This window comes from Exophiala bonariae (assembly GCF_035927105.1).
Source record: "Exophiala bonariae strain CCFEE 5792 chromosome Unknown scaffold_40, whole genome shotgun sequence".
Lineage (NCBI taxonomy): Eukaryota > Fungi > Ascomycota > Eurotiomycetes > Chaetothyriales > Herpotrichiellaceae > Exophiala > Exophiala bonariae.
Window position 1 is genome coordinate 123,820 of NW_027042515.1, and position 15,796 is coordinate 139,615.

The 15,796-nt window shown below is 49.9% G+C and overlaps 9 protein-coding genes across 9 annotated transcripts; 7 read left to right on the top strand and 2 right to left on the bottom strand.

Moving 5' to 3' along the window:
- Positions 1-43: 43 nt before the first annotated feature.
- LTR84_010187 (uncharacterized protein) lies at positions 44-406 on the top strand (the record flags this gene model as incomplete). Its single annotated transcript, XM_064853724.1, has 2 exons — positions 44-212; positions 285-406. The coding sequence occupies 2 exons, from the start codon at positions 44-46 to the stop codon at positions 404-406; spliced, it is 291 nt and encodes a 96-aa protein (XP_064700678.1).
- Positions 407-1,028: 622 nt separating this feature from the next.
- LTR84_010188 (uncharacterized protein) lies at positions 1,029-3,150 on the top strand (the record flags this gene model as incomplete). The annotated part of the gene is made up of 2 exons (XM_064853725.1): positions 1,029-1,149; positions 1,205-3,150. 2 exons carry the CDS (start codon positions 1,029-1,031, stop codon positions 3,148-3,150), a joined length of 2,067 nt encoding a protein of 688 aa, XP_064700679.1.
- A 373-nt stretch (positions 3,151-3,523) lies between these two features.
- On the bottom strand, positions 3,524-3,961 carry LTR84_010189 (uncharacterized protein; the record flags this gene model as incomplete). The annotated part of the gene is made up of 2 exons (XM_064853726.1): positions 3,524-3,896; positions 3,951-3,961. 2 exons carry the CDS (start codon positions 3,959-3,961, stop codon positions 3,524-3,526), a joined length of 384 nt encoding a protein of 127 aa, XP_064700680.1.
- A 1,219-nt stretch (positions 3,962-5,180) lies between these two features.
- LTR84_010190 (uncharacterized protein) lies at positions 5,181-5,825 on the top strand (the record flags this gene model as incomplete). Its single annotated transcript, XM_064853727.1, has 1 exon — positions 5,181-5,825. One exon carries the CDS (start codon positions 5,181-5,183, stop codon positions 5,823-5,825), a length of 645 nt encoding a protein of 214 aa, XP_064700681.1.
- Positions 5,826-6,048: 223 nt separating this feature from the next.
- Positions 6,049-6,996, top strand: LTR84_010191 (uncharacterized protein; the record flags this gene model as incomplete). Its single annotated transcript, XM_064853728.1, has 1 exon — positions 6,049-6,996. One exon carries the CDS (start codon positions 6,049-6,051, stop codon positions 6,994-6,996), a length of 948 nt encoding a protein of 315 aa, XP_064700682.1.
- A 696-nt stretch (positions 6,997-7,692) lies between these two features.
- On the top strand, positions 7,693-8,736 carry LTR84_010192 (uncharacterized protein; the record flags this gene model as incomplete). Its single annotated transcript, XM_064853729.1, has 2 exons — positions 7,693-7,726; positions 7,781-8,736. The coding sequence occupies 2 exons, from the start codon at positions 7,693-7,695 to the stop codon at positions 8,734-8,736; spliced, it is 990 nt and encodes a 329-aa protein (XP_064700683.1).
- Positions 8,737-9,384: 648 nt separating this feature from the next.
- Positions 9,385-11,714, bottom strand: LTR84_010193 (uncharacterized protein; the record flags this gene model as incomplete). Its single annotated transcript, XM_064853730.1, has 2 exons — positions 9,385-9,491; positions 9,551-11,714. The coding sequence occupies 2 exons, from the start codon at positions 11,712-11,714 to the stop codon at positions 9,385-9,387; spliced, it is 2,271 nt and encodes a 756-aa protein (XP_064700684.1).
- Positions 11,715-13,306: 1,592 nt separating this feature from the next.
- Positions 13,307-14,358, top strand: LTR84_010194 (uncharacterized protein; the record flags this gene model as incomplete). The annotated part of the gene is made up of 2 exons (XM_064853731.1): positions 13,307-13,681; positions 13,744-14,358. The coding sequence occupies 2 exons, from the start codon at positions 13,307-13,309 to the stop codon at positions 14,356-14,358; spliced, it is 990 nt and encodes a 329-aa protein (XP_064700685.1).
- Positions 14,359-14,819: 461 nt separating this feature from the next.
- Positions 14,820-15,672, top strand: LTR84_010195 (uncharacterized protein; the record flags this gene model as incomplete). Its single annotated transcript, XM_064853732.1, has 2 exons — positions 14,820-15,413; positions 15,469-15,672. The coding sequence occupies 2 exons, from the start codon at positions 14,820-14,822 to the stop codon at positions 15,670-15,672; spliced, it is 798 nt and encodes a 265-aa protein (XP_064700686.1).
- Between the last annotated feature and the right edge of the window lie 124 nt (positions 15,673-15,796).

Consider the following 15,796-nt stretch of genomic DNA (forward strand, 5'->3'; position numbering starts at 1 on the left):
AACTATCCACACTCCTATATACAATCTCACGAGAGTCAGCAAAATGCGTCTTTTCATCACCATTCTCCTCGCGTTGATCGCGCTGGTCTTTGCCAGACCCGCGGCTTTGAAGACAGTGATCGTTTCATACCCAAATGACACGCCTTCGTCAGTTGTGGATAAAGCCATGAAAGAGGTCGTCAACGCAGGTGGCATTATCACGCACGAGTACTGTAAGTGTACACAAAGTTGCAATTACGAAATTAAGAGACCAGAAACTGACCCTCAACCTTCAACCCTCGCAGCGCTCATCAAGGGCTTTGCCGCTAAAGTCTCGGACAGCATGATCGATACCATCAACACATTGACTGAGAACTATACTCCTCTTGTGGAGTCTGATAGTATTGTCACTATCAGCAACAATTAAACGGAGACCAACACGAGAATGGATGAAACAATGGAAACGACCAAAGTACAATGAAAGAAATGAAATGGTACAAACTGATAGGAAGTGCTCCATTCGCAGAGGTATCATTATGCTGTGTACAATATTCAAGGATTCCAGTGTGACATGGGAACGGATGGGCTCCCCTCATGCACAGGCTACTGGAGATGGACATCTACTTGGTTTAATAGATTACGGTCTCTCGTTGAACTGGAAATCAATGATTATAATTCATATTCTACTATGACTTCCTTGCGCCTCTCCAAAGATGATGCTTCCAACCTGGGTAGCAAGCGACACATTTGAACTTTCCGCCATTGATATTTGCTCCTGCCAGTTTGAATGGGTGGTGATGGCGACGTCATAACATAATCTCGGTCATCGGATGAACGCGCCCACCGAGAAGGGAATGGATCCGATTCAGATTCAGATCCCAGTCGCGTTCTTAGACCCTCACCCTTGACTCGTAACATGGAGTCGACATTCTATTTACCCAGTATCTGAAACCATGGAGCTGACTCGATGAACCGTCACCATGAAGCAGCAACTTCCACTTTCCTAACTCCAACCATAATGCCATATCCTCCCCTCAATCTCCCTCCCTATGGCGACCGAAGAAGCCATCGCCGCCGGCCTGATCGACTGGCTCAATAGTCTGACCGTCGCCAACCCCGTCTACACCGTCCAAGACCTGAGTAATGGCCATGTTATATGGAAAGCCCTTCGTATGTCGGCGGTAACATATCCAGCCATTGACCTCTCAACTAACTTCCTCCTCAGAGCAGATCGACCGATTTAGTTTCTCTGGAAAACTGCCTGAAGACCCGGATACCGACCAGTGGATCAACAAATGGACAAACCTCAAACACATTTACGATGCCCTGTCTATCTTCCTCCTCGAGGACTGTGGCCAGAGGCTACCCCATCCGGCCGCTCGACCCGACCTCAAAGCCATTGCCCAATCCTCCTCTCTCGCCGACACTGTCGCCCTCCTCAAACTCCTTGTCGTTGCTGCCATCAACTGCGCTGAGCGTATCGAGTTTCTCAAGCAGATGCAGCAGCTGGCCGAATCCACACAGGAGGTCTTGATGCAAACCGTCCAAGAGGCTGGAGAATCTGATGCTGAAGGCGAGGCGGATTCTCAAGACGAGGGAACCGACATGGTCCAGCATGATCTGATCGAGCCCCACCAAGACCCTTCCTCTCCTCGGCGCTCGGTGGAGATCGATTCAGTCCTCGCCTCCGAAGAGCGCCTCGGGAAAGTCATAGCAGACAATCAGCGAATAGCTCACGAGAAGAGAGAGTTACAGAAACAGTTGGACGATTTTCACGCTCGCTACGAAAAACTACAAGAACGCTGTGACCTGGCTCAAGACGAATTGAAAGAAACCGGGGATCGGCTGTCTGCAGTTCTGGCAGGTCGCTCCGAAGGTCCACATCGGCCGTTGGACGCAAAACATGACACTCTCATTGCAACTCTCGAAAATCGAGTGGAAGAGACCGAGACCGAGATCGAAGACCTGCGCAAGACCAACGAGGTGCTAAAAATCAAGGCCGAGAAGGCGCAAAAGCTTCAGGATGACTACGATGAAATGAAGATTGAGCGAGACAGGCTTGCCCGAAAGGCGAATACAGCCGAGAAGTATCGCCAGAAATTGGAATCGAGCCAGGATTTGGAAAAAGATAACGCCAACTTGCGAACCAAGATTAACGACCTGCAGAATCAGCTCAAGCAGTCCGACTCGGCTCAAGCCACTTCCAGCGATCTCCAAAGGGAAGTCGATGAATATCGACGTTTGCTTCCTAGTATCGAGCAGGAGCGGTATGAATTGAATGAAATGAAGAAGCGGTTAGAGTTCGACTACCACACCCTCGAGGCGAGATATCACGACACATCAGAGCAACTATCGAGACAGCATCAGGCTGTAGAGGACCTGCAAAGTAGACTGGCAGACTACGAGGATGGGGTTCCACATGCTACTCGTGAAGAACCACTACCCACCGCTGTTAATCAAGACCTTGAGAAAGAAGAGGCCGACTTTCTCGAGTCTGAAGCACGGCTTGCGGCTGCTCTTTTCGAAGTCGATCCAAGTCCTACAGTCCTACCCGAATCAGCCCCCTCAACACCCCCGACAGAACCTCCGTCGACTTCGGCCCTGCTGCAAAGCCTTGGAGCTGGGGGAGATGATTCGATTTCCGAAGACGAACTCAAGGCCATCATGTCTGCCATGCGAGCACAGGCACAGGCTGGTTCCGCTTCCGAACGAGAGTCCAGTCTGCGTGCCCAAAAGAAATTGATTGTTGCCGTTGAACGCCAGCGAACCAAAAACACATTATTACTCGATCACATTCAGAAACAAGACATTACCATTCGCGAGCTGCAGCAGCACCAATCTTCAAAGCAGAACACAGAATCCGAGAGCAAACCAGAACAAGAGCCTTTGCCACCTCCACCTCCTCCAAAGGATTTACCGCTGGAACCTCCCGTCCGGAACGGCGAGGAGGACTTGTCCGAGCTCGAGCGCCTGACAGATGATAATAGGAACCTGCAGCGCGAACTCAAGCTCATGGCATCCGCTTGGTATGAACAGAACCAAAGGCTCGCCAGTCTCAGCTCGGCCGCATTAGGTCGTAGTCGTGGCTATGGTGGTGGGAATGGCACCGAGTTTAGGGGTTTCCTTGGCCGGCAAAGGCGCAAAGTGGACGTTGTAACGTTTGCGCGGTGAGTGTGCAGATCAGCAATTCAGGAGTGGTGGGATTTTGCGGGAAGATAGACATGTATCGATTGGAAGAGGATGCACAGAGCTTTGGTTTACCGATCTTTCACAATTGGAAAGGTTGAATGCATAGCGTGGTCGTGGGTGTCAAGAGACAGTAAGTGGGAGGCCAGCTGTTATATCCGATATCGTACGAGACGAGCCACGAATCGGACTTTATTGGTTGGTTCTTCTGCCAACTTGAATATGGAATTTGTTATTGTTATTTGGCGCTCCAAAGGTTCCTTCCGCGCCCCTATCACCTTTATTTTGAGACAGTGAAACATCACTGGAAGGTCGCGGCCACCAAGTCACAGGTGAGATTGTCGACTAAATCCCCAGCTCACAAAATACCAATAGCAATGTCGCCCTTCAACCTAGCAATGATGCGAATATCCACCTCCAGGGCCAACTTTACGTGGATCTTCAACGAGCCAGCCATCGCATCCGTATCAGCTTTGGTCAGGCCCGTGATTGTTTTTTGTAATCCTTCAGTAGCCTGCCCAACTTGTCCGGTCGTTTGACCGACTGCGTTCTCCGCTGTATTGGCCACCGAACCCACCGCATCAGTCGGTGATGATCCAGGGTCAGACCCTGCCGGGTTGTCTTTGGGAGCTGCTCCATTTCTGCGCCCACCCTGTGCTGTTTCTTCACCTTGCTTTTCTGGCTCCTTCTCCTTCTCAGCCTGCTGGCTCTTGGCGGTATCGAATTGATCACTGTGTACACCAGAAGAGTGAGGTGGTGGAAAGTCAAGAAGGCATCCCACTTACAAATCCGACATTGTGGTTATAATCACTTGAGATTATGGTCAAGATAGAAGACGCCCAGAGTCCCGATCGGTCACCGGATCAAATAGCCTCAGGAAATTCTGGTCGTCAGACTTTTTGATTCTGGAGACTTTGGATTCAACAACGACTGATTTGGAAGATGCAAGAACTTTAAGTCCGATCTCAAATCTTGGACGTGAGGTTGGGATCCTGACTGCGCTCAGCTATGCAAGATGGCGGAGACAGATGATGCAATTCAATTGAGCAATTGTACGTACAACTCGACACCTTTCAAAATCAATTCTTGTGACGCTTCGACTTCACCCTTCAAGGACGACTTCGATGCACGAGTGGCAGCCTTCTGCTCCAGCGTGATGATGTATCGAGGGTGGGAATGTTGAGACGATTGTAAAAAACTCGATGGGCCATCGCCAGGGCGGGTGGCTGTCAATTGAATAAGAACGAAGTGGGACATCCAGCAATCCCATCCAGTTTCAGCAAATCTGCTGCGCTCAGCTTGCTGAGCATGGATCATTCCAAGCTCTGGTTTCCTTGACCGAGATGTCATTATCTGTAGGGGTGTATCATTTGCGGAGTGGTGATGACTGCCTTGGGCATAGTGATCGCCTTTGCATACTTCTTTTCCCGCTACTGCACACCCATGGTCCATATTGTACGTATATGGAGTGGTCGGAACCAACTTGGCACTTCTCAGTATCAACTATTGCTGATCTTATTGCCCTTTTGGACAGGCCGACACCCCAGTATTCGGTTAATCTCGAATTATTTTCTTCTGACGTCAGTGTAGCATGGATATCATCCACCAATACTTAGCCTGCAGGAACCAGAGAATGACTAGATGTCCGGAGAGGGGCTCGTTTTCAACAAACATCGCATGCTTACAAGTTTCGATCAGGGGTACCTGACCAGGTGGTCACGCTCCAGGTATGAGTGAACCCCACCCACAATGGAGTAGGTCCGTCTCAGGTGGAAGTGCATCCGGGATTATTTCTGGGAAGTAGCTTGACAAGCGAGGTAGGCATCCTTGAGGAAGTCAAATCGTGTCCAAAGTTCGTAATTTGATCACTGACGTCGGTTTTTGTCGATTGTATTGTTGCTGAACACCTGCCGACTGCCTCTGTACGTCGCGCGTTCACTTCACGTCAAGTCAAAGGTATACTCGGGTTGGTCAGCTCTATTTTGCCGTTCGTCGTTGTAAGTTAGCCACCAAAGATGGTACTTTCACTCATAACCCTGGCGGCCACCGTGCCATTACTCGCAACATCGACAATGCAGTTGTCTGAGCAAGCACAAAGCACCTCCACCCGCGCCGAAGAAGAGATCAAGACCGAGAAATGCCATTTTCTTGCTCGGGCATCCCCCAGAATGAGCGAGAAAAGACGACAGCAATTCGCAGACATGATTCTGGTCTTGAGAGGCGGCCGCGTCTTCCTCCGTCACAAGGACTACGCCGACCATCATCCTGTGACTGGGTACTTCCTACCGTTTCCCGAACAGTCACACGAAGGCTTGGTCACTACGATCAATGAGGAGAACTTCCTCAATTGGATCTATATTGGCTCGTCGACATACCGAGTCAAGCATGGGATTCGAGTAGAAGCCCAAGCGCAACTCACAGGTCCAATGGATCTTGTTTTCTCGAAATCCGGGGAGAAAAGGCTCTCCTTCGAAGGCTGGGAGGGCTTTGTCGCAGTCGAGGAGGAGGCAGATCAATGGGCTTTATACTTCGATAAGGATGACAATGGTCTGAAAGAAAAGACAAAAGGCAGACCTGTCGTCGAGCTTGAGTTGGTTAGAATGGATCTGGACGAATACAAACCAAAACAGACGACTCAGGACGAGACCAACTCGAGTTGATTGGTTGGACGTTCGGGTGCATCCAGAGCTTTCCCCTATGACGGACGAAGCTGGGCTGAGGGGGTTCGCACTAAAACAACTTCTCCAAATCTTGCGTCTAACGACCACTGTTCTTGGGGTGCGGGGCATGATGCATTGCCCCGGCGTCCAAAGTGAACGAAACCAAGTCAATGGTGTCAACATCTACAAAGTACATCTTCTGCTTTAGACAGACTGAAACAGCATGACTTCGGCCGACTCTAAAGAAGTGTATGTGGTTGTGTCGGCTTTGGAAGCAGGACAGCTGACACTCCCGGAGAGGCTATTCGTGACAGATGCAGATCCTGAAAAGAGGGCCACCGTCCCTTCGCTATCCTTTCTAATACAACACTGTTCTGCAGAGGGTCAAGAAAAGACCATTGTCTTCGATCTTGGGGTCAAACGCGATCTCACGGGTTACGCTGAGCCTCAGCAACTTCATATACAAAATCGACAACCGACTGTTTTGCGACCGGATTGTGCTGATAGTCTACGAAAAGGTGGGCTGGAGCCTGCCAAAGATATCGATTATGTTATCCTGAGTCACGTCCATTGGGACCATGAAGGTACTCCCTCTGACTTTTCGAATTCCCAATTTGTGGTGGGCTCCGGGACAGTACATCTGCTTGAGCATGGGGCACCCCCTCACTACCCAAAAGAAATCTTCGACCCAGCGTTGCTGCCTCGAGATCGAACTCAAGAATTGCCACCGGTGGAAAGTAATAGCTCGACCGCACATTCTAAGCAGACAGATCACAAGTGGGAGCCATTCGCGGGATTTCCAGCTACGGTTGACTTCTTCGGAGACGGGTCGGTCTACATCGTTGATAGTCCAGGACATCTTTTCGGTCATGTCAACCTATTACTACACGTTGGGGATCGGAAATGGGTATACCTGGGAGGCGATTGTTGCCACGATCCGCGGATTCTGACAGGCGAGAAAGATATCGCACTCTACGACGATGGACACGGCAATTTACGCAGCGTTCACGTCGACACGGAGCTAGCAAGGGACACACTGAGCAAGATCGAACCGCTGCTGAAGAAACCAAGCCCGAGCTTTGGAGAACCGACTGAGGTAGAAGTGATTGTGGCTCATGACAAGAACTGGCGGGAGCAGAATCAACATCGATTCTTTCCTGGTAGACTATGAGATCAGGAGGCATATTCTACATCACGTCGTCTAATGGCCACGAGTACTACTAGGCAGACATACGTTGTTCTGACAATGGAGACAATTGAGTATATCTTCGGATAAGCAGTTACTCCTTATCCCGTAGCCTTGTGGGTGGACGAGGCTGTCCACAATAGATTCGACATATAGAAGTAAATCTTACTCCGAGCTCTGAATTCGTGTTCTCGGTCAGAGACCATCAAAACTCTACACTGAGCAACTCTAAATGTCTTCTCATCAGTCGAACCCTGTCTGATTAACGAAAGTTGCTTTCAGGAGGAGAGAGTGGGAGGGTGTCTCTCGCCCGTCAGCCTGTCTTCTCCAACACCAGCATGAGTCCCCCACATCCCAGGTTCTGGTCTTCCCCACCATCAACTCCATCTCCAATTTCCCCTCTTCTCACATCAACACCAACACCATCATCCGCATCAGCATCCGCATCCGCATGCCTGTAGGACTACAGCAGTACCAGTCCAAAAATGTGGTCTCTTGGAGTTCTGCCGATAGCCGAATTGGAGAGTCGCTGCAGTTGCCAGCAGCGTCCCACGATACCATAGAGTTAACTCTCAATCTGGACGCGTGGTTAGCAGTGACATTGAGAACGATATCTAGTGATCAAGCAGGTAGGATTGCTAACAGTATTCAAGCTCTTACAGAATATCTGGAAATTCCAACATGGCTTCGTTAGACAACACAATAGCCTTCATTGGTAGGTGCCACGACATAGTAACTATACCAACACCAACAAGCTGACAGCCTCCAGGCCTAGGAGTAATGGGTTATCCCATGGCCGTCAACTTGCGATCCAAACTTCCTTCATCCTACAAAGTACTCATCTGCGATGTTTCATCGGAAGCACTGTCAAAGTTTCAGACCGAAGTGTCCGACAAAGGCCCTGTGGAAGTGGTAAAGAGTGGATATGAAGCAGCACAGAAGGCAAACACCGTAATCACAATGCTACCAACGGCCTTGTCGGTCGAGAAAGTCTACCTCGACCCCACGACAGGCGTACTTGCGGGCGTACTCGAGGCGTCCAAGTCGAACCCTCAAAAGAAATTGATCATGGAGTGCGGGACGATCGAGACAGCCACGATCCTCAAAGTCTCCAAGGCCGCACAGGAAGAAGCCGCCAAACTACCCAAAGGTGCGCAGCTTGATTTCGTCGACGCTCCCGTCTCAGGTGGCCCAATGGGTGCACAGGCAGGAACATTGACCTTCATGGTTGGTGCGGCCCACAAGGCCGCATTTGAGCACGCCAAAGAATACCTGCAGCACATGGGAAAGAAAGAGAGCGTGTTCCACTGCGGAGATGTCGGCGCAGGGACTGCATTCAAGGTCATCAACAACTACCTGAGTGCCATTACGAGTCTCGCGGCGAGCGAGGCGTTGAACATCGGCGCCAAGATGAATCTCGATCTCAAGCTCCTCACAGACGTGATCAATGTATCGGGAGGGCAATGTTGGGTGACGAGTCAATCGAACCCCGTCCCTGGCATCCATGCCAATGCCCCAGCTAGCAGAAACTACGAGGGTGGTTTCCGCATCGAGCTTTGCAAGCACGTTTTGGAGATGGGCATTTCGTTGGCGGATATGGTCGGCGCGCGCACGATTCTGGACAAGCCAACTCTGCAAGCTTTCGAAGAGGCGGCTGCAGACGAACGGTACAAAGGGAAAGATGCGAGGGTCGTATACAAATGGCTCAATGAGAGTGAGCGGTAGTTTATGTATAGTCTCTTGAACTCTCACTGAATACTTGGACCTTTGCTGAGGACGCTTGGGTTTGTTGAATCGCGCGTCAACCTCCCGACGAATTTGAAGAAATCGAGGTATGGTGCTACCTTAACTCGCACCACTGTGTCCTGCGACGTACGCTGGTTCCCTCCATGAGTCCGCTGTGTCATTGGAAAATGGAATCGAATCGGGTATCTCTAGCACAGACTACGCTCGGTGGATACGCCTGGCATTATCTCCTGATCGTTATTTTCGATCACGCCCGGGGCTCCATCGTACAGTATTGACAACAACTTCCGGATGTCTGCAGTACTGAAATTCTCGAGCCGCGACACTTGTAACTCTGTCTTTGGCGCCGTATGGAGAGCGTCATTTTAGCGACAGTGACAAGTATGTCCAAGTCTGATGAAGCACTTCGGTTACCTCGGTCTCGCAATGTCTGCCAATCAAAGTAATTGATTTCGCAAGGTTTCGAGTGCTGCAAGGAAGTCACTAGTCTGAACCGGGTTCGAGGAAATGAATCCTAAGCTAGACAGCATAGTTTGTCATCATTCCACAGTAGAAGAGGAGATATAGAGAGAGTCTCCAAAGCAATGGCCACAGGGCATGCATCGAATGGTCTCAAGAGCCGCCTGTTCAGTCAGCTTCAAGCATATCGGCGTATATATTGAGACTTGTCCCGATCACGTCGACAATGGCCCAGGTTTGTGCACCGCGGAACACTTGAGCCCATACTCGCAGAACTGTTTTCGTCCTGGTTAGTTCGTTGATCAATGGAGGATGTATTGAATTTGAAGCCTACCTCCAGCACTCAAATATTTCATTGCGGCAGGTGATTCCATCGGCACATCATCCGGCATAGCAAACTCCGTTTCATCCAACATGGTCTTCACCAACGTCGCAATCTTCTGTTCATCATGAGTTACAACCGGTCCCGAATTCCGAAGGCTAAGTGCTTCAAGCCATTTGCTCAGGAGAAATGCACATTCAAGCGTGCAGAGCGAGTGCTGTATGGACCACATGAAGGTTTGTGTCTGAGCCACGAGATGAATCCCAATCTTGACCGGTATACTGAGTGCATGGGCCGAGTGGAGAACTGCTCGGACAAGTTTGGGTGTACGTTTGACCGAAGGACTGTCACGAAACGCATTGGCGATTTGGATAGGATCCCTGGTATCTAGTGCTCGTCCTGGGCCGAGATCTACATTGAGTCGGATGTAAGCGAGGCGCAAGAGAGCAGTCGAATTGAACGTCACTGGACCATTGGGATTCATCGGGTCGAGAGATGACTCTGGGTTGCGCTTCCATGCGAGCTGCCAATTGCGGAGAGCTTGTTCGATGGCGGCAACGTCATCCGCACGAAGTTCGCCACCATAGTCAAGTCGATATCGAGAGATTTGTCGAACAAAGAAAATATGCTGGAGCAAGGCGTGGACGAGGACATAGTTGCCCAATGAAGAATTGTAGGTGTTGGCGTCATTCACTGAGCGAGAGAAGAGGCGATGAATAGCCGTCTGGAAACTCACTTCGGGAGAGGAGCGAGTACGGAGCTCTTTCCACTTGGTCGCAGTTGATGCTTTGAACTCGGATGCGTTACACGGTAGGTCGAGGTCGACTTCGGAAGCAAGAATCAAAGATGGTATGTTGTAAACGATTGTATGGAGGTTGAAGAAGCAGAAAACAATGAACTTGGTTCTTTTGGTTGTCTCCCTCCTGATCCATTCTGGCCAACTGATGTCATCAGCCATTGGAGGAGACTTGAAACCATCATCGCGGACCAGTGTGGCGAGAACGCTCTGGATGGCGAGCGCTTCTCGAAGGATCTCACGGTGTTTAGCCCAGGTTGCCATTGCCATGAGGAGCAAGAGGGCCTGAGCTGTTTGTATGAGATCTTCCTTCTGAACACCAGAATCTGGATCCGGTTGAGAGGGTAGTCCCAGACAGCCAGACATAGATCCGCTGCGTGGTGTCTCGCCCGTTGTCAGTATCTCACTAGTCCTTACTCGCCCTTGATACGGAGATAATGATGAAGACGTGTTGTGAGAGCCGGCGAGCCTTGCATCGCGTTGGCGAATCCTCTGCATGGCGATGGACTGACTGACATGGAATAATTCGACTCCCTTCTGGCCTTCGAAGCAATACTGAGCCCCTACGGCAGCCATGGCGAGAATAAGTTCAATACAACAATTGTGAACAGAAATGGTAGGTATATGAAGAAACGGCAAGTGTTCGTGGAAGCCATTTACATAACCTGCTAGGTATCTCGAAAGAGCCAGCCTTGAAGGCAGCTGGAAATTGGCAGGGATCGCATGAGAAAACTCGGATAACTTGACTGCGACTGCTTGTCTATCATCGGTGTTGAGGTCAGAAAGAGCTTTTTGTGCATGTTGCTCGTTCTGAGGCGCGGAGGGACTTTCTTCTGGTTGTAGTGACGGTAGCCGTGATCCGAACCTCGAAAATGAACTAGAATCTTCTGGCTGCTCGAGTGACTGGCTGGGACGTGGCTGAATCGTAGTCTCGTTCGTTGGGAACAAATCTCCCGTCTGATGGAGAGACTCGGGTGAGAAGAAGGGAATTGGTTGCTCTGCACTGATTAATGATGAGAAATGATATGAAGATAATGCCCCGTTATCCATGAAATTAGCGAGATCCTGTAATGAGTCGTCAAAGTCGAACCCGTTCAAACCACCAATGCCATTGAGGCCATTGAGGCCATTGGACGTTGTTGGAAGGGAAGTCTGAACACTTGATCCAGCTAGAAACTGCTCCTGAGTATGAAATATAGGCTCAGTGACAGTGGGGTGAGCTTGTGGTCTCGCATGCTCCGCGGCCATGAGCAACGTTGCAAAGGAGAGGTCATGATTATTCGTTGCATGTCCCGCGATCTGGTTGTTGGTTGAGGACAAGTAGTTGGTGGCTTGCCCAAAGCCTGGCGAGCTCAAAGAGGTTGGATCGGGGACTTCCATGGTGTTGCTGGTACCAGTGTCTCTCCGCTGACGACCATCCTGGTGAATGCTAACACCAGCAATGCTCTCCGCCCGTCCATTTCTAGTTGATCGATCAGTATCATGACTTAACCTCTCGTGTCGGACGAGTAAGTCGCTACGCCATTTGTTAATCACAAACATACATGAACATTGGTCAAGGACAACATGCCTGCGAGTGAACTTGCTATCACACTGGGGACAAGCGAACGGCTTCTCTCTGGTATCTAAAGCGATAGTGAGCTCCGACTTGTTGAGGATACAATGGACTTACGTGTGCGTTCATGACGTTGAAGGTGCTCCAGCCTAGCAAAGAACCTTTGGCAGTGTTGACATTGGAATCTTTTAGGCTTTTTCAAGGGGGGCTCCTGACCCTGGCCATCAAGGTCCAAGTCAAATTCACCGTCAAGCATTAGGACCGAGCACTAGAGTCGAATTGGCCAAAGACTCACTTGCCAGCGCTGGAGCTTGACGAATATTGTTGCGTCAGAATATTGACGGATAGCAAAAGCTGGGGAATTTGACGACTGGGGTGCTTGCTTGACTAATTAGTTACCTTCTCCAGAAAGCTGGGGTTGATAGAAGATAAATGAAGTGAAAATATGGGCTCCGAATGCATCGAAAATTCCAACTTCCAATCTGGACGGTACTGTCGGCCTCTGTTCAATCCTAGGCAAGGTTGCGGGGTAGGCGGAACACCTCTATCCGTGCCTCGCACTGTGTCTATGACTGGTAGCAGACTCCTTGTTTAACTGAACGTCACAGGAGTGCAGATGCCCCTTGCCCTGTGCAGTTAGGCATCTCAGGGCTCCCTCCGACCCTCCGACCTTCAATGACACCGCCCAAGGAGCGCGCCCAAAGCCAACGAATTGCCTGTTACAAGGCACGTCCACTCTTCGAACTGGCATTTGACGCGCAGAAACATGTTCAGTCAGGTGCTTCAACTATTTAGATCTATCATCTCGAGTATACTATCCCTTCTACGAGATAACAAACACAAATGGGTGGAAATTGCCTTAACCCTAAAGACGCAAGGAGGATTACGCCCATTCAATACTCGCATGCACAATTACAGCAGAGTACCCTCATCCCAGATCGCGATCGACCTGGATCATTAACGACTTGTGGCCCTTCTCTGAGATAAACGCCAAATTCCTCAATTGCACCCGAACGCCAACGCTCGACAGCCGAGAATTGTCTTCTGTTTCACAACGCATCGAAAGCAGAACTCATCAAACCTGTTGGGCGGCTCAACCCTGCCGATAAGTACCTTTGCCACGGCCGACATGTGGGATTAGTTGCAAGCTCCAGACCTGATCTACTCCAGATGGTCACTCGGACCAGAACCTCACCTGTTTGTGGAGTTTCAGCGTCTGGGAGGTTGAAGCTAGTGACCCACCTGGGTGTCACCGCCTCGACCCTCAATTTACCCCAACTGTGCCAATCTGTCCTGGTGGGACCAGCCTTGGGAGCTGTTTCTAGCGTTATCAACATTGCATTCGCATGCAGGCATTGCTCAATGCCTATATCACTTGGATATATGTCGAGTGTGAGATTTTCGTTTGGGCGACGGCATGTCTTCTGCTTATCTGAGGCACGCGCCTCCTTCTCCTCCAGAAATTGCCTCTGCTGCTGTGGTTCAAGTATATGCTTTACAAGCCGGTCATTTCTCGCTTCCTGAGCGGTTTTTTGTCCACCCTGCATCCAACACGGCTCGACGAACCGTCCCATCACTATCTTTTCTTATTGTTCACAGAGATCAAGCTACAAACCGAACAACAAGGATTGTCTTCGATTTAGGCCTGCGCAGAGATGCGAATCGTTACCCTGAACCCATCCAGAAGCATATCGAGACCAGACAACCTTTGACAACCTTGCCAGATGTGACAGAGAGCCTTGCTGCAGGCGGGTTGTCACCAAAAGATATAGACTATGTTATTTACTCCCATGTATGTGAGCCAAAAGTTTTCTCTCTCGTCTCAATGGATCATCACTAATCTTCGTCCCACAGGTTCATTGGGACCATGTTGGCGAGCCCAGAGATTTCCCATCAAGTAAATTTGTGATTGGACATGGCGCTTTAGGCTTACTGCATGGCCGTGGTGCCTATTTGCGAGGGAGTCACTCGTTTTTTGAAGCCGACCTTTTGCCACCGGAGCGGACAATACAGCTATCCAATCCATATGAAACGACGGAGGAAGAAATCGGCACACACAAGGCGTTGGCAGATGGGCCCAACTTCCATCAAGATTGGACATCGTACAACAACCTCCCCCGAGTACTCGATATCTTCCATGATGGCAGTCTATACATCGTGGATGCTCCTGGGCATTTACCTGGACATATCAATTTGCTAGCAAGGACTGGTCCTTTGAGTACTGTGTATTTGGCAGGAGATGCATGTCACGACCGAAGAATTATGCGCAATGAGCGCCAAATAGGGGAGTGGCTCGACAACGAAGGGCATATCTGCTGCATACATGCAGATAAACACTTAGCACAGCAGACCATTGAACGAATCCGGGAGTTGGAATCAAGGGGGACCGAGGTAATCTTTGCGCATGACCATGAATGGGAAGGTGATTCAAGAAACAAATCACGCTTCTTTGGGGAGGCAAAGCTTTGATGCTTGACAGGACTGAGCATTCAAAACTCTTTGGGATCAGTGCATAGCAACAACGGCCAGTATGGTACCATCACAGCAGTATCACTTAAGCGAGCAATGAACTGCCTTTGGCAGAAATCAACACTCTGTAACTGTTCCTAGAGCAAACCACCCATGCTGATCAAGCCCCGTGGTATTTTGCGAGCCTGGTGGGGCATGAACTCGTTAGTGAGAAACGAACCCCCGGGATGAGGGGGAATCTCGCTTGAAGCCCCAAATTCCCCGCATGAACAATTTACTCCAACATCATCCATCCAGGCACAGGGGTTTGGTGAAGTGGGAATGGTAAACCGAGAGCCATCCCAACGTACCACTCAGCATCGAAGGCCATTATTAAGACTGCAGTTACCGTGGGTGAAACAAATAACACTTCATCTCAGCGTTTATCACTGTGTATCTCGTAGTTTTATCCACGTACCATCATGTCCATACCACGCGATACCTCCAAGCTGAAGCAGAAGCTGGTGGGTGAAATTGGGGAAGCCCAGTGGGATGAAACTTGGGAAAGCATAGCACAACTCAGCCCGGAGCTCTTCGAGGCCAGTGTCAACTTGATCGCGGTACCTAGGAAGAAGAGACATCTCTCACCGAAGATACAAGAATTGATGTCCATTGCCGTCGATGCGGCATCTACCCACCTCTATCTCCCGGGCATCCAGCAACACATCAAAGCCGCTTTAAAAGAAGGCGCCACACAAGCAGAGATAATAGAAGTCATCGAATTAACTGGCACACTCGGTATACATGCTTGCAATATCGGTGTGCCTCTTCTCGTTGAGGTGATGAAAGAAGAAGGAATTTATGAACAGCATCCTACTGCCGGAAAGCCGTTCGATGCTCAACGAGAGAAGCTGAAAGCCGACTTCACAAAGAACAGAGGATACTGGCACACCTTCTGGGAAGATTTCCTGGCACTTGATCCCGAGTTTTTCGAAGCTTACCTCAACTTTTCCTCCGTGCCCTGGCTGAAAGATGTCGATGGCAGTGGCAAGGGTGGAGGTGTTCTAGAGCCAAAGGTAATCCCTCGCGGCCGAGTTGTATTTGGGTATCCAAGTTAATTGTAGAATACAGGTCAAAGAACTGATTTACTGCGCCTTCGATGCAGCAGCGACCCATCTTTACGTACCTGGTCTCAAGCTACATATGAAAAATGTTCTCAAATATGGTGGGACACCAGAGGAAATTATGGAAGTATTAGAAATCGCAACGCAATTGAGTCTGCATACATCAAATGTAGCGGCTCCAATACTAGCTCAACAACTCGCGCAAATATAATACGGCGAGGATACACAATCACATTGGCTTGGAAATGATCTTTTCGATTTCGAGGTCTGAATTTTGGAGAAAGGCTCTATCTGCATCTTCTTTGCTTGTAATGAAGGGTCAATATGCCATTACA